General features: G+C 37.4%; 1 protein-coding gene across 1 annotated transcript in view; it reads right to left on the minus strand.

Moving 5' to 3' along the window:
• Positions 1–24,310, minus strand: part of CUL3 (cullin 3) — a 55,158-nt gene that overhangs the window by 18,775 nt on the left and 12,073 nt on the right. The window contains exons 2-6 of the mRNA XM_059855278.1: positions 17,450–17,647; positions 10,534–10,647; positions 3,658–3,818; positions 2,659–2,773; positions 1,152–1,380 (exon numbers count right to left, since the gene is read on the minus strand). Coding sequence (XP_059711261.1) covers positions 1,152–1,380; positions 2,659–2,773; positions 3,658–3,818; positions 10,534–10,647; positions 17,450–17,647 — 817 coding nt within the window. The remainder of the gene's footprint in view (positions 1–1,151; positions 1,381–2,658; positions 2,774–3,657; positions 3,819–10,533; positions 10,648–17,449; positions 17,648–24,310) is intronic.

A 24,310-nucleotide genomic window follows, 5' to 3' on the forward strand; every position in this document is an offset into this window, starting at 1 on the left:
AAGCAGAAACTGGTAAAAACTTAAGAGTTTAATTTATATTTGTCTTAAAGCCAGTCATACACTTTTACACTACTATGTTTCATCCACCTAAAATAATGAGAAGTGGGTTAGGCTAAACATTGCTTTCCAAAAGAACAATCCATCCTTGTACCTTTGTGAAAAATCTCATCTTCACAAAGCAGCATTTCCACTTGACTAGTTAATTGAATCAAACCAAGGCTGATAAAAGTTAAACAAATTCCTGTATTTTATGAATACCCTTCAATATCCCTGCACCCTCAGCCTGAAGGTTATCTAAACTGGATATTAAAGAAGAAAGTGTTAAGTATAGTATTATCACTTTCTTTTTAAACAGAGTAATTCTTTTTTGCAGCTAGGAAATGTGCTCACTTTGTGCTCTGAGTATCACCTAGTAATTGTGAAGCTGCTTTAATGAACTAAGGCCATTAATCAGAGCAGCAAGGCTGCTCCCCATTTCTCATGGCTTCAGAGTGAGCATTGATTTCTAAACATAGATACTACAATCCCTCTCTTCGTATGCTGCTTTAGAAACTTAGGTTCTATTTCCATAATAACTTTCATTCAGTCACTCTGTCCCACATTAATCTCTGTTAGGGAAAAGCAAATCAAGCCAAGCCCTTCTGTTTCAACCACTTCAATAAGCTGCTTCTCATCCTTAAAAAACAGCCAACTCCTTTCTGCAACAACACCCCCTCCCAAGAATTGGTCCTGCAATGCTTCTGTTTAAGTCTTTTACACAAGTACTTTTTAAATAACTGCCTGTGGACCAAAAAAATGTGATTCATTTTCACAAATACGTATTAGAAGAATGGAAATAATAAAATAAAATGGCTTGTGGTCAACTGGTGACAAAAATCACTACAATATATTTGCACTTTTCTTATGAGATACTTGGTTTACCAAAAAACTACCTGTATCTGGCACTAAACAGAAACAAGTTAAGTGCATAGGCTCTGTTTTAAGAGGCATCTAATAGTCACTGACGATTCTCAGATGTTTGTGAAAGTTACTAAATGTTTCCACAGAATGATTACACAGAAACACAGGTGTTAAGCTTGACTTATCTATCCCATGTTTAAAAACAATAAGCAGTATCAGAAGCATTTGTGTCACAAATGATGCAGTCTTACCTTCTGTCTTCCCATTCTTCAGCATATGAACTAGCCCAGAGTTCTCCATTTCCACTATAGTTTTCATATGCTTGGAAATAAGCTCCCTCTCAACAACTTTCACAATGGGTTCTTCTGTTGATTTATCCAGACAGTGCATCACCCGCTCTATTTCTTCATTGATTCTAGCTTCTACTTTCTTTATATATACAGAAGCACTGTTTTCAGCTAAAAATTTCTGACTTTCCATCTGTGATTAAGACAAATTAATACTTTAGATTTTTTTGTAAAGGGTAAAAGGAAAACATGTCAGATCAGCATTTATAAGCAAGTTCAAATCAAACACAGAATGTCCAACACATCCAAGATCCACATACACACTTAACACAAAATAAAGGTTCTATTATACTAAATGTGTTACATAAGGGGGTACATGCAATATAAACAATGTATTTTTCATAGTAAAACAACCCAAGCCAACTTAGTTTCCAGTTACCAACTACAGTTTAGCCAGAGGTTCAAAGAAAACAAAGATGGGGAAAGGGAAGGATCAAAAATTCCTTCCAAATACCAGTTTATGGTAGTTCTCCTTATTCTCATTAGTGACAATGCTGAGCCCATTATTTCATGTCAAATTGTTTTTATTCATACTGGTCAGCAGAGTCTTTGGAGAAAAGATGTCTTATTTTTCAGGCAAAGCTAAGTAATAGAACTTACATAAAATTAAGAAAAAGAATTACTTTCATTCAAGCACCAACGAAAAACAGAATACTGACATTTAAAGGGCTGTGCAACATATGCTTCTGCTTTTCAAGGAAGTTAGCAGATCAGAGCATATGACAATTGATCCTGCATAAGAAATGGGAGACTAAAAAAATTACCTTATCTAGATATTTTTAACATAATTTTAAAATTTCTATCAATTTCCAGCAATAGATGATCATGATTACACTCCACAAGCACTTAACTGGCTCTTCTCCTCCAAGTATCACACAAAAAAAACCCCTCAGAAAATATTTGGAATGTATTATTTGATGTCTGATCAACAACTGGGGAGCCACTGGGATATGCTTAGTTCCTTGATTTGGTTTATTTTATTATAAAAAAACTCTCACAAATGTGGAAACTATGAAGGTATCAAAGTTTCCTCATAGGCAGTTTGACAGGTTTCCAAGCCTGAAACAGTCTCAACCTTTCATGGTACTGTCATTTGAAAAAGACTGTGGGGCAAAGCAGATGTAGACTAACTTAACTGAAATAATCTAAAGCAGGCACAAGATTAGCATGATGATTACTGTACAGGTCATTGGCACCCATAGCTCAAAACTACATTCAAATTATGCTAATTCTATAAAATCTGTGTTACCTTTTCCTGCAAAGTTAGTGATTATTTTTCTTACCTCATTTAATGGAGATAGACATACTCATCAAAAAAGCAACAAGTATGTAAAGTACCACCAAATCTGACAGTTCAGAGATCTGAGACTTATAACAGCATTCCAAATTTGGTATTAGAAAATTGCTGTACCTGAAAAAATTCTGCAGACATCTCCAAAAATGGAGCCTCGAAGTCTTCTTCATAGACTGACCTTCCTTCAAGACCTAGAATCATTAACATCTGGCAAGCATTTCTTATTGCGCCTCTGCCAAAAAGTAAGTTGTTAACAACTTGAGAAATCTACGTGGTTGTAAGACAGAGTACACAGCAGAATAACAACTCATAAGACAATATTAACTTTAATAAAATGGAGCAATAGAAAGTCCATTCTAATCTGTTTGGTACATGGCATTTTCAGGAACACTACACAAGCAAAGTTGTTTGGTTTTGTTCAAAACTAAAGAGCTGACAATGTTTACTAAGTATTTTAAATGCAATGACAGGGACAAATGACTCAAGTTCTACTAAGTCATAAAATTATGAAGAATATATATTAATATATAAGAAATATAACCCAAAATAGTACTTCAAAGAAAACTGCACACATAGGTCAGAACTGAGCAACTGTAACTTCAAAACAACTGCACATGTGGAAGTTGCTATGCAAAGTTTGTGGTTTTTGGATGGCTGGCTGTTTTAAAAAAAAAACAACCAAACAAAAATCTAAAAAAAAATAAAAAAAAAACCCAGCTGAAGACAAAATAAATGCCACCAAAATTCAAATGCATCAGCAATTTAATGAAAACAAAAGAACTGCATTAGAAAAAGATTCCACTTTCTGGCAGTAGGGGACAATACACAGCTGTAGCTGGGGAGTCTTTTTCTTTTCCTGAATTGCAGGTTGGGCAATCTTAGTCACAGAAATGCAGGCAGAGTAGCAAGGTAAATACTGAAAATTATATTAACAAGCTTCCCTGTTTACCATTATGCTAAAATATAATACACAAAGAAATGCTACTCCAGAATTGAAGAAATTTTAGTCACAAATGTGATCTTAAATAACGAATTATTTGTATATGTTCTTGAGTCACTCTTTAAAAATCGACAGCTATTCTTCACAACAAAAGACTCCACCTACAAACATCTTACCTGTCTACAACTTCTCCTTTCCTCTCTCTTGCAATCATATCCAGCAGGGTTTGCCTCAGGTGATCCCTGATGCAACCATAACGTACGACCTGATCTCGAAAAATGATCAGGCCCAAGTTGTAGACATTCTCCACGTTGTTCTGCTGCACATACACTCGGTCCTGCAGCAAGGGCATGAACAGCAATAACACTGTGAATTCACTGCATCAGTGCTATTCAAAAATACGAGAGATTGACTGCTTCTCCACAGTGGAAATATGACCAAATTGATCTTTTCTCTTAACAGAAAGAAATTATGCATACCCTTCAAAATTCAAAATCAAAACTTCATTTACACTGGAAGTTCTATTTGGCTTAGGAGTATAAGCACAGCATTTATGACTAAAGCATGCCATAGCAGATCTACAGCCTTCCCACTTTTTACTCTGGGTGCAGAGGAGTCTCCAAGCACTGACTAAATGCATAGTACTATTTGCAAGAGGTTTTACTTACCTACTCAAACCCTTCCATCTCTTTCTGATCTTTTAAGAAAAATAATTTAACTTCCCCCTCCCCTCCATGCATCTTCCTACCACTCCTTCTAGGCAAAAGATATTCAATATTCAGTGGAACTTCCTAAAATAGCATCATTAGATAAAGAGCAGCAAATATAGAACCAAACCAAAAAGAGTTACAATAAGAATCTTTATGGATTAGTACTGCAAAATTTTACATAAGACTTCTGTAGACATCCCCCCCTCCACCCTCCCCAAATTCACTTTCACTCCACTTGAGCAGTATTTCAAAACTTTGTTATGTTTCATTATAATCTCACCCATACACCACCTCCTCCCCAAAAAAAAGAGGGAGAGAAGAAAATATTTTTTACATTTCCATGTGTGCTTAAATGCTATCTCCCAATATAATCTCTGTCTATGGGAAGGATCAAGCTCCTCAACTACCCATTTTTTATACACCTACATTTAAAAATCAACACTGATCCTCAGATCAGCATTTTTAAAACTGCACAGTCCAAAATCCATCGTACAGATTTGACAGGGAATGCTAAGCAGACCCTGAGTCTCTCACTGCTACCCAAAGAAATGCTCCAAAAATTTGTCTCTCCTTTCCTATTCCTCTCTCCCAACTCAACTCTGAAAAAAGAAAGGCTATTAATAAAGTCACTAGCAGACAGAAAATGCATGTACTTGATTAATAGCTACTACTGGGTCAGGCCACTTAATATTATGAATAGAAAAACTGTGAGTTTTTGAAATCCCTTTCTGAGATGAGCAATCATTATTTTTGTTAATTTCTGTCAGGACATAATCCATTTCTCTTATATCATAGTTTGGGCAATTACTAAAAATACTGCTTTGCTATCATTTAAGCATCAGGACAATGGCATTAGAAAAAGCTAGGTGTACTCACAAATCTGACTAGGATGAGGTTTTGTAAGAATGTATATAGCTATAATAAAAACAATACTACTTTAAAAAATAATCAAATTCTATAAAGGATGATGGTTAATTTATGAAAATGAGTATAAAGATTAGCTTCTCCACTGGTTCCATCACAATCTTAACTGCTTTATCACACACAGAATTAAAGAGTAAAGCTACTCAAACACCTGGAAAATGAAATCATTAAAAGAACAAATGTTATGCTTCAGACTATGGAAAAAATATTCCAAAATTGCAAGTTTGCATAAATTCCACAATTTCAAAAAACAAGAAGGAAGAGACAGCCCAGCACTTAGCACCTGTATTCACATGGTAAAATTATTCCTAGACTAATTATATGCCAGATTGCCACTTGGTGACCACAGGAAAGCAAAACACTGGGTTCAGCAATTAATGTGTGATTTCCCACTCTCTGCCTTCAGACAGGCAGCCCTGAATTTAAATGAAAAAACAAGCTGGGAACATGTCAGATATGCCTCCTCTGTGGCTCCTGAAGCAAGCTCAGCTGTCTCAAAGCACAACATTTACTAATTGCTCTCATGAAGTCAGTTCAGAGATGTGTGGTGGACTAAGTCTTTGCAATAGGTTACTTTTGCTTTTCTGTTTTTAGAAACAGGGTTGTTTATTTCACTTCCTTATTTATACACTTACATCAAGGACAGAAGTCAATGTGATTCTCAAGTAAAACAAGCTTAAAATACATTTTCAAAGAGATGAAAGAGCAAATTAAAACATAGTGCCTAATACTACAACTTGAAGAGAAAAGAATATAATTATTATTTCAAAAAAATATTCAGGCCTCTGAAGCACAGGCAGCAGGGTATCTAAAAGGATTAGAGCCATGGCCATGACTCATCTGCATAGCTTCTGTTGTGGCAGTGCTGAACACTGCCATTGTGAAAGAGTGACTCCTCTCAGTTTATCAGCAGCCTCTGTTGTAGGCCAGACCTCTCAACAATACCCAAACCAGAGCAGCAACATGAACATTTCTGATCCTGCTCATTTGCTCACCCTTGGTAACAGATCACATTTGCTGGAAGCTCTCCCAGCCTAAAAAAGAAAATCACAGAGCCCCATTTGGGAACAGGTTTGACTGACAAGGCTACATACTACTGAACAGAAATCACTTCCCATGGGGAGAAGTGGTGGGTGCTTAAAGGTAGCAGTAACTGTCAGGAGACAAGGATGGAATTTCAGACAGCAATTATTGATGAATTACAATCCTGCTTCTACTCCAGAAAAATTCTACTGTAAGGTACCGGTAGCCACGTTTTACCCATCTCTGCATGGATGCACTACCTGGATGATGCAGCAGCCTTCAGACACCCTTGTGTATACAGTAAGTGTCTTTGATCCTAGTTCTGGAAATAAAAACAACACTTCTCTCTATCACCTTCTGTGTAAGCCATGGACAATGAGAGTCATTCGTCAAAACTCCCATATCCAACCTGTCAGTGCTGGCCTAAAAAAAAAGACACCAGCTTTGTGCACAGCAAGATGAGAAGGGAATGCTCTGCCCTCTGAAAAATCCACAGCTGTATTTGCAGGAGCAATTGTTCACTTCTGACAGTGTGTAACTGGCACTACCCATAGGCTGTAATGCAGCCAGGGGTGTGACTGCTGCACTTACATACCTGAAATTGCTTTAAATTTAGCAAGCACAAGTAATAGAGACACCACAGAATCCAGTTTAACCCAGTTTCCATTTGACATTCTAAGAATAAAGACATCTACACTGCTTGCAGCAAAGCCCAACCAACTCCACCTCCATTGCTCCCATTCCATACAGCAGCCAAATAAAGCCCACTGCAGGTACGTTTACCTGCACTGCCACTGTGAGGCTGAATTTCAGATATGCCCAAATGTACTTCAGTACTTCAACCTGTCTTAGTACCTGACTTGACTCAGCAAGGATGCTGCTTAGCACATGACTTGACTGCTTCAGCACCTCACTGCTTGTCACAGACAGTGCCAGAATTTACAGAGTGTATTATATCTACTCTGGCACCAATTTCTGCAACCTAAACATGTAAAAAGGAAGAGAGCTTGTGCTATATCAAACAAAATCCAGTGGAACTACATAAACTTGAAATTCAGTCAGGGAACTGGAATGTCTCAAAATAATCAAAACAAACCTTGCACAATAAGTGCAAAAGATTGCAAAAACCTCATACTACACCTGCAACAGAAATGAAAGCAACACACTTTTACCAGAGAGCAATCACAAGAGACAAGGTAATAACATTTTTAAAAGCATAACTATAAGGCAAACTTGAGAGCGTCTTGTGGAGGATGTTCTGCATGAACAATGAAATCCTGCCATAACCTCAAACAGCAAGTGTTCTAGTCATTAAGCACCATAAGGCACAAACTGCACTGTACAAAACACATACTTTCCTAAAAAAGATTTATTTGTATTGATTTTTATTTTAAAAATGGAAAAATTAAACAAAGGAAAGAAATTCGGGTGGGTTGAAAAGGTGTTTGTTTTGACTTAAATCATACAGCAGCTAATGGGTGAAACAAAGTTGGAAAAAAAGGTGGCATTAAAACAGAGACAATTTTGTTTAAGATGTTCAAGATGTAAAATCACTTGGCTGAAGCAGGAATTCAAGAGAGTAAGACCAGAATTCAAGAGGGTATTAAAGGTTTTACTTTCACTGATGTCACAGTGTGGCCTGTTGGGCAATGGGTACATTTCCTGAAACTGATGTGTAATCGAGATGGCCTACAAAATAAGAGAAGGATTGGGTCATGCTTTACTTACAAACATAACTGCAGACACTCCTCCTGCTAGAACACAAGCATATTAATTTACAATGCCTGGTGACTCAGGTTATACAGTGTTAGGTGCTTTTTTTAGATAAAATATTTTTAATGTCAGTTATATTAGATTTGCTTGAATAGAAGTGTATAAACTATTTCTGACATAAGCAGATCATTATAAACCTACGTGTCAGTCAGACTCAACATCAGAAAGTAAGGACAAATCACTCTTTATTTTATAAAATTCTTGAAAATTGTTTCTTTGAAAAGCAGTCAGGTCTGATCTTTCACAGGTGCTTTATAATTCTGTGGTACTGGCAGCTTTCCCAAGCTTTTTGAATGAACACATGTTCAAGACTGGGAAGTTTTTTACTCTTAGTCTTTTGTGAATAAAGAAAATTATGTCTGACTCAAGAAGACATCCCAGTGACAAAGGTGAAACTGCAAATCTTTTAAAGTAGTCCTGTTTTAAATCATTGATTATTCTTTAATTTGTAATCAAAACATGTATTACTGACAATTTGTCTTATGCCCCTCCAAGTCAAAGGAGGAAGACTGCCCATTGTATTAGACCTTCATACTAGATAGTTCTACCTAAAAAAAATTAAAATTATAGCTGTGAACCCCATATTACATTACAGAGGTTTAACAAACAAATATCAGCGCCCCTAGGTTTATATAAGCATTTTGAAAGAAAATTTTGTTCTATTTTTACTACTATACTATAAATATATTTTATTGTGGATAGTTTTTTTCTGTTTCTGTGGTAAAAGGAAAAAAAAATCTGTGGGAGTCAAATAATTAGTCAAGCAGGGGGCTCAACTGAACAACCACTTGAAATAATTAGGAACTGTCAACAGCACACAGAAGGCTGCATAGTCCAGAGATATTCAAGCTTATTTGTTATTCTGTCTTGAATATAAAAGACAGCCAATGAAGTTCAATTTACACTTGAAGGAATGCTGCAGCTTTCCTTCTCCTGGAATCCTGGTGGAAAAGAGAAGGCTGGCTGGATGTTTGAACAGCACTCTCATGCTTCAAAACAAAGTCAAGGCATTGCTCTTCTGACTGCAAATAATACTCAGGAAACAGCTCTCCTGCTCCCCCAGGAGTGGTAACTGAAGGAAGCAACCCTTCCTCAAAGAGAAAAGGTTTTGGCCTTTAATATACTGGTCAAGCCACTAAAACAAGGAAAGCTTATAAGCCAATTTTCTCTACCACTGTTTGAAAGATCAGAAACTTATTGATTTTAAGAGCAGCAGGTAACACTGCATTATCTATTACTTTGGACCATCCAGCACCTCCTGTGCTGAAATTATATATAATATTGGGCTAAAACACAACAGCTACTCCCCTAGAAAGCTCTGGATTCCATCTTCTAACCTTTCTGAAAATTCACTACTACCTTTGGTAGATTAATCTAATCATTAGATATTCTTGAATATACCTAGATGCAGTTAGCAGCAATTGATTTGTATTTTTCCTTCACAAACAAATTAGGGAGTCCAGGATCTCTCACAGCAAGGACAGTACATCTTCAAAACAATCTGTCCATCCTCTTTTTGGCACACAAATCATTCAGTGTCACTGATGGCATGTTATCCAGCACTCTATTTTTTGATATGTGGTCTTTTCCCTGCTGAAATAAACCAATTCCTCCAACATGAAGGGCAGCAAATCAATTAAAAAGAATTGATTGTGATTCTCTAGTTACTTCAAATTCTTTAACTTGCAGTAGCTTTTTGACCAAAGAGGACTTCACAGCTAATACAAACATGGTCAATGTCACAGCACGAGATCTTTAACAGCTACAAGACAAGATCTTAACTCCTGTTGTTTAGCAGATAGAGTACAATTCCAGTTCATCTGCTTTTTGGACCAAAAAATTCCATTGTTGTCTGTCCTTCATTGTCAAGTACTGCATCAATAATTACATTTAGGATACTTTGGAGAGGAAAAAATATTACACAAAAAACACAGCATCTCAAAACTTCCTTTTGAAGTCAAAACCTTTTTCTAGAAGGTAAGCAAAAATATCCTCTTGCATACTAAAACATCTCCAATATTATGGGAATTTTAATACTTACCAACTAACTAAAACATAACACAAAAATGTTAGGACCTCTCTCTTAAAAAAAAAAGTATTTTCTGTTGGCAATAGGTGAGAAATGGAAAGCATGCAACCAAAAATCACATTCTACATACACTGCTTAATCTTCTACACAAGTTGTTCATGAACAGCAAAGGATCCAACTACAATTTAACATTCAAGGACACACATTGTACCTAAGCAAAGTTATCTCTTTGAATCCTAAAGCTTAAAGAACAACCACACTGGAAGTTTCAGGAGGCTTTACACCATAGTGCTTGCCTCAGTAAGAAAACACCACTACCTGAACTAACATCTAAAATCTGCCAGAATGGATCTGACTAGCTCATTTTTTAAGAACTGCAAAGTTCAAATATTCTTTAGATCAATTTTTCAGGTGATAATGAGATAACCTAAAACATAAATCCAATTACAATTTGTCAAACACCTGTAGCAGTCTTGCATGCACACAGAAAATTGAAAAAAAGGGACAGAGAGTAGTCTTTGGAAGAAAACTGGTAAGCATGGTAAGAGGACAACTTACTACACTGTGAAATGTGTGAAATAGCAAATACCCACCATATACATCAGGATGTCTCTAATCATCACCATTGCTGTTTGATGATCATTCCACGCTTGGTTTAGTGTTTGTAGAAAGTTGTTATTCAAAGAGTTTAACACATCTTCTCGCACCTGAAGTGAAAAAAAAATAAAATAAATTGACATCAACTCAAGTCAGTTTCTCCTACAGCATTTAAATCTAAAACTTAGCTTCAGCACAAGAATTCTTGCTCCTCTATGGACCTGAATTTTGCAAGCAGGTTCTCTCTTTTCCTGGGTGCTGATTATCCCTACCTCATGTTTCCCTTCTCTGGAAAAATAAGTATGAAAAATTATGCTAGAAACAAGAGAAATAAAATAAACATGGGTTTTATATTTCAAAGGAATTCCTGAAGTTTCAAATGTTAAAAATAGTCTTTGATGACTCCTCATAGCTTTCATTTCCTGTATTATAGTGTTTCAATTGCTGGTAATTTTACTATCACAAGTAATTTCAGAACATTGAGTAGTAGCAGTAAATGCTACAAACAGGAACAAGTACAGGTGGAAAATTGGCCATGATGACATTTAGAGAGACAAGCTGAGATAGCATAAAGACACAGCAAACACCAGTTCTGAAAGGAACCAATTGCTTGGTAAAGATCAGACTCTTACATTAATACCAACAACAAGACTTCATAGAAAAATAGTCATATTCATTTTTTATGAATGTATTTGCAATTTGCAAGTTAATCAGTCTCATCAACTTCAGATTTTATGCCTCTTTGCCACTACTCTCCCTACTAATAAAAAAGCCTATCCAGTTTCATATTTTTATTTTTTTCCAACAGGCATATACTGCAGTGCTCAAACTTGAAACTAATGTCAAAGAGAAACCTGCGGGAATGTAAAAAAAATTTCCAGAGTTAATAAAATGTGGGAATTGACTTTTTACATAACATGCAAAATATATTCTGCCCTCTTTTGCAACCAGAATGTTCACATTCATTGTTTTGGACTGATACTTAGCTAACAGTGTATGTTTCAGTACAGAGACTCAAAGAGGGAAACAAAACACACAGGCCAGGCAGCCACAAGCTGCAGCAACATCTCATGCACTCACCTGACAGACTTCACTCTGTCATTCCAGTTTTATGAAGTTATTAGGCCAAACCAGAGTAACAGAATCCTGTCTGCCACACTACTGTACACACTCACAGTCAGATGAGCAAACCAGAGACACAGTGTGGAACATCATCCAACACAATGATCTCAAGAAGGAGAGGGATGAAGGAGAAAAGGAGAGGAATGAAGGAGCAGGAGGAGGTAGAGGAGAGGGAGGAAGGAGGAGGGAAACTTATCCCAATAATATTCACCTTGTTAGTCCATCGAGGCAATACAGGTATGCATAGGTTGTTCAAAGCTTTCTTACATCTTCAAACACCTACTCTGCACACCTGAGCAAGGCCTCTCCTCCTTGCTTTTGGAAAACATAATATGCAGTTATGAACACTGCTTAACTGCATCATTCTTTCTGATCATGATCATCATTTAGCCTTTGGTCTCCCAAATGTGTGCTCTGTTGTCACCCAGTCCAGGTAGTTTTTAGCCAAAACATAAATACACACTAAAAACTTCAGCAGACATACTTGTGAAGAATATGCAGAATCTCCCAGAACAAGACAAGCAAACATGACATGGTTGCTTTCCCTTCTTTGGTCAGTATGGAAAAGCTTTATAAACATTATTTGGTAGTTCGTCCACACTGATAAAATGAAGCAAAGCATGATTAGATTATAAGCGCAAATGACCAAGGGTAGTTACTGATCAATTTTTTATGATACACTTTATTTTGACAACACAGAGGCAGTGTGCCCCTGTAACTGAACACATCCCACACCCATCACACTAACCCTGCTGGGCAAGCCAGTGCCAAGTCACACAGAAGGGGGTGGACACCTGCCACCAGGTAGCAGTGACAACCTGCTTCCAAGCAGACACCGGCACATTCTGCAGTAGTGGCACCTCTGCTCCACATGGTGTGCCACGTAATTTTCTGGAAATGGGCCTGAAACTCAAAAATGGGTGCTGTACAATGGAGCTACCTTCAGAGTTTCCCTGTGAAGCTCCTCAATGAAATTCTTCTAGGTGTATTTGAAACTGCAGAAGAGGTTCAGAAAGCCATTCTTTCAGCTGCTACAAAAGCCAAGCAAACTACTGCCAAGCAAATTATCACTTACAGCAACTTTATAGTTAACAAGTGTTCAACATATTCCTTGTATGGGCCATTAATTCAGCAAAACTACAGGGAAACTGCTGTAATGCACAAAACATCTTAGCCATGCAAAGGTGCAGAGTCACACCACTTTGGTAGAATAAATGATCTCAAGTAAAAAAATGTGCATACTCACACTCTTTGAACAAAGAGGAGACACAGCTGCTACTCTGCCACAGCCTTAGAAAATTTCAGATCTCAAAGATTTTTATCAGCAGAATGGTACTTTAAATTAGCTGAGCTTGTGGTGATTTCTGTGACAGTATTTACAGTTACGAAGTAAATTCCAGGGAAAGCCAGCTTAAATGGGACTGTCATATTCAGAGGGACTTGAAAATAAATTAGCAACTTTGTAATATATGTAAGGTCTTCTGACAGTTACAAGGATAACATTTACTGTATAAAATGTTCAGGCCCAACTGCATTTTCTACTGGGTACAGGTCTTCAGGAAATACAGAAACCTTCCCCCAATAAGAGTAGTTTGTTGGCATAAGCTTTCAATACCTTTAAATAACTCTTGATTGAGTGTACATAAAGAAGACTTATGGCCTACTATTTCTATCTTACAGTGCCTGGCCTGATGCAGCAGCACAAATAGTTCAATTATGTAATTTCCACTACTGTAAGGACAGCCAGAACATCCTGAGGGGAGGAGCAGTACGGAACAGCACTTTCTGAACCAAGGCCTCAAGCTCTCAGAACTTTTATTATAGAGTTCCTTTTAGAAAAATCCAAGTAGTCTAAACGATAGTATTCTAAAATCTTAGGAGTCCCAAGTAGGCTAATGGATTGACTACCAGAAATGTCTGTTCATCCCTGCAGCTGCTATCCTATTGCTAAAAGGAAAAAACAAACACTGAAGAATACCAGGGATTCTCAAAAGTTATGTACTTTCGAGCAATTCCCTCACATCCTTTTGCCCTCCACATAATAGCAGACTTGCTCAAGATCATCTGAAAACATCATTAAGAAAATATAAAGGCAGATAACACTCATACATTGCCAGTCAGGCTGACTCTACTGCTCAGTAGGTAATTTGCCTCCTACACAACTTCTTGTGTCATTCCTCCCTATTTCATTGATATTATGGAAATAATTTCAAACTCCCTGATGGAGATGACTCTAATCTCTCCCTTTTCTCTGCAACACTAAGATAGCAAATTTTAAAGCTTGCAAAGGACCCCAGACATAACTTTCTAAGTCCCAGAACAGACACACTTCTTTCAGCCCATACCTGCACCAGCACTCCACTCCTGCACTCACAGAGTGGGTGGTCCACTACATCAGCCAACTCTCCTCAGGACTCTGGGATGCCCCTTATTGGGCCCTACTGACTTATATATAAAATGAACATTAAAAATATTATCCTGTAAGCTTTTTAACTTCAACTTTTTTTTACTGTAACACAAATGATGTTGTTTATCATCAAATGGTTTAGAGAGCTGTAAACTAAGGTCTGTGTGTTTTAAAAACACTTAACATTTGTGTGATGCAATAACAGACCAGGCTTGAGAAGTGTAAAGGAGGACCATCCGTATCAAGCTACAAGATTGTCAGTGAGCAAGAAAGGCAGAAATTAGTGAAATATCAGAGGCAGAGGAATTAAAAAAATAAAATGAAAGATTTCAGTACTTTCAAAATTCAACAGTATTTTTAAATAGCTCTAAATGTACCATACGTAAATAATGATGTCAAGACACAGGTAAAGACAAGTTTTAGCATGTTCCTACCCTGTAGTAAAAACAAGGTAGCTCAAGACAGCTGACTTGTCTCAGTGATGCAGAGTACCTGGCTTACCACAGCCTTTATCCCACAGCCAGAGCAGGGTGATTTAGAACTGCAAACCACTGGGGTCTGCAAGTCTGAAACCAAGCATTCTTGATAATAACTTGCTTGCACACACCTTGTATTGATCATATTTGCAAATATTATTTTATTTACAATTAAGCTGTCAAGACAGTGCACTGTACTATTCTCCTGTTGAGAAGTTAAAGACTTTTCTCATTAGTGTTTGATTGCTAATTAAAATGCTGAATAAGCACAACTTTCACCTGGCAATTAAATTAGCATAAATCATAAATACAGCTCTTAACCATGCCTTACCAAAAACGAAGGAATGCTTTCCAAGCTTTAAAACTATTTGTAAAAACAACTGAAAATATACACTGCCTCTACCTAGTCTCTTCATCTATTGCTAATTAACCAGCATGACTGGAATACCACAAGAATGCAACTTTTTCAAGAAGATAACCTGGAGATGTGGGCAGCAAATGACAGTTATGGCTGAAGGATTACTGCAGTTTCAAATCTGGGGTAGGCTCCTCAGCAGTGGTCCCTGAACTGAATACAGTTCTTCAGTAAAATCTATTCATCTGTGAACATTTCCATTTTTATAAAAGTTAAAGAATTTAATGAATAATATTTCAGTTGGCAAAACCCCCCTCTTCTAAATTCTAGCATTCACCACTGAATCTCTGAATAGAAGTTTTACAAAGACTTGTGATGAGATCATTTATCATTCATTAGCTGCTTAAAATTTACCAGAGAATTGCTCTTGGATAGGGACAGCGAACAGAAAAGATTTTGCTAAAATTTCTATGACAAAACACGAGGTTAAACAAAACTCATTTTTTATCTCTCTTACAACAAGTACCAATGGCTCAAACAGAAGATGTCATTCTAGAACTGATCCTATTCTTGATAAACAATGCACTATTTTTTCCATACTTCCATCTATATATGCCTCAACATAATGTGTCTAAGCAAACATTCAAAAGGGACAAGCAGCAGCTTTTAGCCTCTGTAAGTTTTTGTTATTTTTTCAGAAATTTTTGGCATAAGTCACATTTTTTTAGTCTTTTCCTTGAATTATTTTACAGGCTGGCATCATCAGAATAATTTAGCCTTTTTAACTATATAGCAATTACCTACTAAAACTCAGTTAATCTTTTGATTTGAAAAAGCTTTGGTCATCTTTTTATCACCCACACGCATGGATATAATCTGATTAATCACATTAAAGATCAGAATATTTGGTCATCAGAGATTTTATTTAAAGGACCAGAATAGGAATACTAAGTGTCAGAAAGGCATTTCTCTGCACTGCTGTCTGTGCAGTCCTCTCAGCCTCTGCACTGCAAGTACAAACTCAGAACATTCTGCTCTTTTGTTAGACCGCGACAATCAGCACTTCAGAATAATTAATTCTGCAAATGCATAATTTTTAATATGCAAAATAGCTAGGAACTAAGATAAGTGGCAAAATACCTAGGAACAAAGATAAAAAGACATCCATCAAATTAAACCAGGATAAACTAAAGCCTAGGAATAATAAAACTTTAGTGTCACAATTATTAAGTCCATAGACAAATACAAGAACAAGGCAAAAAAAAGCCTCAGCCATTTGCCACATTTTATATGAATAGTACAGATTATGAATGCACAGATAATGAAACCAGAAGTTTTTGAAAATCACAGATGTGCTACAATTATAGAAAAGAACTGCAAATTATTTAACCACTTCATAGAGGATGTCTCCTCTGGTGCACACAGTAAAAAAGCCCCACATTCAAAGCAGTTTTGGACTATACTTATCTGGACCACACCTTTGAAAACTAGGATTTCAGAAAAGAACACATTTCACAGCAGTAACTCCAGCTGGAACACACAAAAAACGTCCCCAAGCACCCTGCATTATTTAGCCATAAATCTCCCATCCATTCTCTGTAATTCAGCCAGAAGTAATCATCCAAGACACATGATGGTCTCTGACTTCCTTTTCAGATCTTGTAAAAACAGGACAAAAATCTGATAGTCCATCTGAACCATGGCCAGAATATGGGATTAAAGTAGACACGTACCTCTCTGCTAGGGATGTTGCCATGAGGTGTAAGGCAGGCATCTCCCCTAGGCTTAGAATCCTATTGCCATGAAATATTATCTGCGGGCCTAAAAAGCGACTTCCAACTTTTTCCACTTACATATTTATTAATCAATTCTAAACTTCTCTCCAAGACTAAACAAGTGGTTCCATGGTTTAACACAAGACCTGAAGATTCCTCTTCTCAGATGACAGATCTTCAGAAAGTTTCTGCATGTCATTTTGACTGACCTACATGGTTTTGCAAAGGCTGACATGGCAGAATGTGAGCTACTCAGGACTTTTGCTATTGCTGAGTTGCTGTTTTTGAACAGTGCCTACCGCCTCTTTAAAGAGCATAATCCCAGCACAACTGTCTCATTAACTGGGAATTAGTTCATTAGCCTATAGAAAACAAGTTCTTACATTGGTATTTATTTGTTCCACAGATGAAAAAAAACTGACTGGCAAACAAGAAAAAATTTGGCCTAAGAAAGTCACAAAACGCCACCAAAAATGACACAAACTGTAAAAAAAAAAAAACAGCTTTTAACAGTTATTCCTCAAAAAAAAAGTTGTTTCCTGTTACACTCTTTCAAGTGCTTCCTATGGTCTGCCTTCCATCAGTAATTTACCAGAAACAGTACCAGGAACATGGAATCATTTGAGCTTAATGTTAGCTCTATGCTACCATTTTTGAGAGAAGCTACACAACTGCAACACAAGGTAACATAATAAAGTTAGATTTTCTGTCATTTAAGTAACTGTTCAGAATTCTTTCACATAAGACACGTCTATTTTAATTCACAAATGGACAAACCTTATTTATTAGGTGCTCAGTGACCACTTCTCTTAGTCCAGTGTAGAGTTTTTCACCATGTTTATGCAACACCATTGTATAAGCATTTCTATACAGCTCCTCAAAACTGAGACCACTATTGTTCTTACGCTGAATCTCTTGGATTGCATTTTTCAGAAGATCCCAAATGCTGTTCACATATTTCTCATCCATAGTCATCTGTAAAAATAAAACATTACGTTATTGTTTTGAATAAAAAAAATAATATAGATAATATGAGGTAATTGCTCTGCCCCATCTTGTTCATTCCATTATCACAAGATTTCTCAAACTTCATCAAAAGAAAAACAGTATTTATGAGACTAGTACAGATTTCAAGAAATATTTATGAACATTGTAACTTGTAAAATTTTAATGCTTTTTTTGTCTCAGAACTGCAAATGCCCAGAATCCAACCCTAGAGCCTTTGGGGGTGGAAAGGCAGGTAATTGTGGACAAAAGTCTCTTCCTCACTCTTCCTTCACAGGTTAACAGTGATAGATGGTTCATTCCCATTCCATATTAACACATTATTTGGCACCTCATAAATTGTACTGCAATACTAGTCTGCTTTACCAGACCTGTACAACAAAAGATAATAATGTCTGACACAGATTTAGGAAACTTGGTCATCTGCCTGAGCTAACTAGGGACTAACAGCTAAAGAATTACATACCTACAACATTGTACCTACAATTTAAATAATTATAGGTACCACTGAAAACCCCACAAGTGCCCAACTTAAACACCTGCATTGAACATATTCCCTCTGCACAAATACAATTGAATACCTTTCTAAAGAACATGTACCAAGCACTAAGCATCTGCCTGATCTGTTATTCAGTTGCTGTAAACTTCAGTAAATACACAGAAAGAAAGAAAGGAGAAGGAGAAAAACTCTTATAAAAATAGCCTCAATACAACAGCAATCTTCTATCTAGTACCTAGTGTGAATCATTTCACACTCGTGCTTTACCAACGCAAAGATGCTTCAGTATATGATGTGTTATAGATAAAGCAGTATCTGGGATTGAAAGCAAGCATAGCAAAAAAAAATATCAGATGCCAGTATTGCTTAAAGTCTGTGATTCAGCCAAGTTTTATCACCCAAATGAAAAAAAAAACAAACCCAAACACTTAAAAGGAACCAGTTTTATTTAAAGTTAAGATTGGTTTAGTTATACAAAATCAGGAACATATTTAGCATTTTATAGCTACAGAAAAGGGCTGAAGAGAGAAGGGAAAAAGCTGCTATTCCCAGAATTACTATGGGAAGTGAAAATATCCCAGAGTCTATCAAGACTGTCAAAGTAGTCTTGAAAATAGGAACTGAAAGTATTAAAAGAGTAAAGAATAATGGTATAACACTATAGAGGAAAATCATGACCAGCCCTAATCCACCTCTCCTTCCAACAAAACCCACTAAGTAAATAGAGGAAAGATATGAAGACTAGATTTGACTGCACTTGTAATCAAACGCAATTATTTAGCAGAATCTTTTTACTCCAAGTATATTTTTACATGTATTTTCAAAATATCATATCAAGTTTTCTAGGCACAATAAATAACAATACAGCTCACAATAAAGAGAAGCCATTCACTGCCTTGGGAGGGAATGGGCTGCTGAAAAAAATGAAAACAAGACATACAATCTTCTATCATGTGCATCTTTTGGAGTTTTAGTTAAATACAAGGGTTTTTTTTATAAAAATAATCCTATTGTTACTTTTTCCACTTCTCTGATACCAGATCCACTTGACTACTAAACTCTATGTAGCCCAAACTTAAGATGTGCTATTATATATCTAAAAGCAAAAACAAAATAAAATCACAAACATGCTGAAAAATTTGTAGCTCCCTATCTCCTAAATGCAAAGCCTCAAAGTAACAGAGGAATGGTAGATGGAATGTCACAGGTCCCGCCACACTTCCTTTTTCTGCTATGCACAGCATTGAAAGGTCAGTAATTTTGTTTTTAATTTGCATTTGCTACATTGGTGCTCCTTCAGGGAAGTTATTTTCTACAGCCTTCCTGAACCAGCAATTTCACAAGTACTGATAATGAAGGCAACCATTTAGATTTTCAGACAGCAATCCAAGTAAAAGCTTTTCAGCTTTCCTTTCACAAACCCAAGGTTTTGTTTTCAAACAAAGGAGAGGCTCCCCCTGCTAATTAAAAAACTCTCAGCCAACACAACCTTTTTATCTCAACTGCAATTTAATTGCACTTGTATTCTGAGCAAAGGTATGATCTGTATAAACCAGGCAAATCACTGGGCACCAGTCTGCAGAAGTATTACAGTGCTCCTGTTTCTGGGCCACTCACAGGGAACATCTCAGTACATTACATACAGAGATAAAGCAGCACATCTGGTAATTCAGATCCCTGCAGCAAAAAGCTAAAAGCAAAGTGTTAATTCTTGTACTTTTAATCCAAATGCTATAAAATAGAAGGAATGATTGCAAAATTATTTGCTCCAAAGTCCCTGAATACAAACAAGAACACTGAGCTTTTTGCCACTTAACAATTGACACACAATGAGCTACTCTGACAGCACAAGAAAGGTCAATAGAAGGTAATTGTAAGGAGTACACGTCTCCATGAGGTAAATATTTGAAAAAGTACTATAAAATTTTCTTATTACCTTTTAGGATTAAGCATTAAAATCTCTGATTTTCAATGCAGCTTCTTATTCTGTTTCTCACTCAGATTAACATCAGCGAGGTTTTATGGGAACAGGTTTGCTCAAGTTCTAGAATATCATATTAGAAGAACACTGTCTTCCAAAAAGATCTAGCATAGCTAACTTGTTTGCAGCAGTGTTTTCTAACAAAGCAAAGACTCCTAATACTTTAAATAATCCCATTCTATTTGGCAGTAAGTCACTGCAGTAAAGTTTGAGCAAAAATGTATTATTTCCTCCCTGCTGCTGTAAAGTTGTTCAGCATTTGAGCAGAAGAGATCTTCCTGTATTCTCAAGGGTATGTAAGAATTGCAATGACTAAATCTATTCTTGGATTATTTAACTCACAGGTTCATGTCTTTTCATCCCATTCCTTAAGTCAGGCTTGTAGACAGATTTAAAATCCAAAACCCCAGTAAGTAAGTTGTTGATGCTACTAGAACACTGGCATTTTTCAGAATTCTCTACAAAGGCATCCATCTCTGACAACACAACTGCAATCCTAATCTCCCAGTCTGACCCACCAATGAAGATTTATGCAACTCTCTAGATCCCTAGCAACAAAGTCTGTCGGAGATCTTCCACAAATACAGGATCAGAGCCAAGATGCTTCTCCCAGATTTCTTCTAATGGTTATATTTTAGAACTAAAGTCCATGGTTAGAATGCAGTTGCCTTGCTTGTGTCTTTGTATTCTCGCAGATTTAAGCGGAATGAAGATTGCTGCTTCTGCTGATCTTTGAAAAAAACCACACAGGTTTGGAAAAGCTTTCAGAAGCAAAATCCCAGTAATTTCAGTAGTGTCTACACCCAGATTCACCAAGATAGCAAGAAGCCAGTGTCCAAGCAGAGGAAACATGTTAATGTACTCCTGCTTATCTGAACATTACCTTTCTTGGGGAATGGGAAAGCGACCAAGTCTGTTATTGGCAGGAGAGAGAGAGCTGTTTATAAGAAGCCGCCGGTTGGAAAACTTCCACACACTGCTGCCCAAACGCTAATGATTCAAAGATGCAACTCGAGCACAAACATCTGAACTCAGAGTGTAGCACAAGTACATCTTGAGGAAATCAGACTAAAATGTCAGTGTACATGAAAGTACACTCATTTCACAAAAAAGAGACTACAAAGGACTCTAAAGATCCTTTATTCCACAGTGTGGGATCAGATACACTCAAGCCCCTTCCTTTAACAATACTTGTCTACCCTATTAAAATCATCAAGTCAAATAAACAATCACTGTCAGCAATCTATTGCCATTATCACCTGAAAAGTAGGTAATGCTGGCAACACTCCTGAAGAGACTTCTCAGCCTCTCCCTCCTAGAAGCTAACAGGCACCACCTGTTCCAAATAACCTACCACAGCATTCAATCAGAATGAGCAAACAGCTCAATTCTTGTTATTTTCTGATCAACATGTAACTTCATACAAAATGTTAATCAGCCCCCTTCCAGACGTATAGTTCAAAGAGAAGTGCAACATCCCATCCCTAGGGGAAAGGAACAACCTCAAGCATTAATGCCTGCTGGGGCAATGTCTGGAAAGCACATTTGGCAAAAAAGAACCCAAGGCTCTTGGTGGACATCAAGCTGATGACAAACCAACGGGCCCTTAAGGCAAGGAAGATTAATGGCATCCTAGGCTGCATATGGAAGAGTTGCCAGCAGGCCAAGGGCTCTACTCAGCACTAGAAAGCCATATGTAGAGCACTGTGCCCAGTTCTGGGTTCCCCAGTATAAGAGACACAAACACACTGGAGACGGTCCAGTGAAGGGCCACTAACAACTCTCTGGAGCATCTCTCACTGAAGGACAGAGTCAGCCTCTAGAGCCAGCCTAGAGAAACCCTGCAGAGATCAAATCAGTACATATAAAATTCAAAGAGAGGGTGTACTGAAGAGGGAACCAGCCTCTGCAGTGGTTCAAGTGACAAGAGCAGATACAGCAGGCACAAACACAGGAGATTCCCTGTGATCATCACGAAAACTTTTTTGTTGTGAGGGTGACCAAGTACTGGCACAGGTTGCCCAGAGAGGCTGCAGAATTCTCCATCCTTAGGGACATTCAGAAGTCCTAAGCAACCAGCTCTAGATGACCCTGCTTGAGCAGGAGCAGTGGGGCAGGACAGGATGACTTCCCAAAGTGCCTTCCAGCCTCAACCACTGGGTGATCAGGTGACACACATTACAGCTGGAGGCTGAGGAAGTTGGAAAACCAGGGCTCCCAGGAAATGTGACCTTTCCAAACTGCCTGTACCAGTCTTTCAATGGAAATGCATTGTATGGTAACAAAAGGGGAGCAACAAAATACTTGAGGTCATCAGTGGAACCTGGTGTTTGCTTCCTAGCTTCTACCAACTACAGTCAAAAAAAACCCCACTAAAACTCCCATATTCAGGAACATCCTGTTCATACATATCTGTTGCTGGAAATCCAGATTACTTTGCAAAGAAATAAATGTTTTGGGGTATAATTTCCATTCTATTTACTTTAACTTCTACAACAGCTTCATCTGAACACAATTTCATTCCACATTCATCTTTTTTTTTTTTCTTGTCATCATTTTGTCCTTAACACTACACAGCTCACGCCTCTTATATAACCATGCTTAAAATGCTGTGAATTGCAAGGAAAAATTACAGAAGTAAACTGCTAGGAGCCTGCTGAAATCTTGATAGTTTATACCAGCTTTAAGTAGCTATTTAGTCTTCTTAGCAAGAGGGGGTTAAGAAAGAAGAGAGGAAGAGGTAAGCAGATGTCCTACATACAGAGTGTCAGCAGGAGGATCCCCAGTAGTCCACCAGCAGCAACAGGAGATACATAAAGCAGTACTCTCAAGATTAGTGACCAGACACAGCTTCCTATCCTTCATGCAGAAGAAATTTCTAGACAAGTTCTAGAAAGTTCACACAAAGATCTCGGATCAAACTTGTTTTAACAGACTGTCAACACATTTGCAGGACATTTTTACTCTCAAAAATATTACAAACACTACTAAGTTTTTCTACAGTAAAGCTGGAGAGTGTTTACCATGATTCTACACATTAGCAGGTGAAACATGTCAGTCTGGAAGTGATTACTGCAGAACAAGGCTTCTCAAAGTTTTCAAAAAAAGCAACCATCTGCCTCATTCCTTCCCATGACATCCTTCACATGTCTAATACCACAGAGCACTGGCACAAGAACCAACTGGAATTACAGAATACAGGTGTTTATGCTCTTTACCTTGAAGGAAGGGAGTGGATACCAACATTTAGTTACCAGTGCTGGGAGTAACATTTGCACCTAATAATTGCCACCTATTGGCACACCACCGTTTCCAATCCCTGTGCAGAAAAAATGAAAAAGGTCCAACTGCTGTCATCTAAAACTGCCACCACAGGGGCACAGTCCTTGAGGCAAAGGAGACTGTCATCAACAGTGTTCCCTTCCACTGCAAGACTGGCCATTCATCAAGATGGAATTAAATAGTCTGTTACACAGTAACTCAGCATCTTGAGCCTGTATCCTTCATTCTGGATGAAGTTTGGCTGAGGTTATCCAAAAAAGGACAACAGCAGCACATTTCCTGCCTCAGAACCTAATCACTATTTGAATTTTTATAAACCCTTCGAATATTGTTAATTTAAAAGACAAGAATTTACAATGACAGAGATACATTGTCTAGCATTTGCTCCAAGAATATCTCTGAAAAATGGCATATTAAGATACGGAACTACATTTTTTTTCAACTACAGAGCAGATAAAATGTACTCCTATTAATGTCAAATTGAGAGTTCAATGTCCACACTTTTCTGAGTTCTTAAGTTTTCCTCACTATGTAACAGTGAGTATATCTGGAAGAGGATGCATGGGCTACACACACTCTCCCACAAATAAAAACAACTGATCTCTGAACAACAAAAACCACCACAAACAAAGTTTCCCAAAGTTCCTCAACTGTGTTATCTGAAGGGGTTGGCAGTGACACACCAAAAGCATGACTGAAGGCTAAGAGAAGGAGCATGAAGAAAGTAAGAGGCACCCTGTCTCACTGCTCTTCTCCTGCATCTGGGCTATTCATCTTAGGACATCTGCCAAGAATCACAGGGAAGTCCTAGAAATGCTCTACCAAAACTGTCCTAATAAGTAGGACACCTTTTGCTCCTAGGTGACCTTTA

This window comes from Haemorhous mexicanus, chromosome 10 (assembly GCF_027477595.1).
Source record: "Haemorhous mexicanus isolate bHaeMex1 chromosome 10, bHaeMex1.pri, whole genome shotgun sequence".
Classification (NCBI taxonomy): domain Eukaryota; kingdom Metazoa; phylum Chordata; class Aves; order Passeriformes; family Fringillidae; genus Haemorhous; species Haemorhous mexicanus.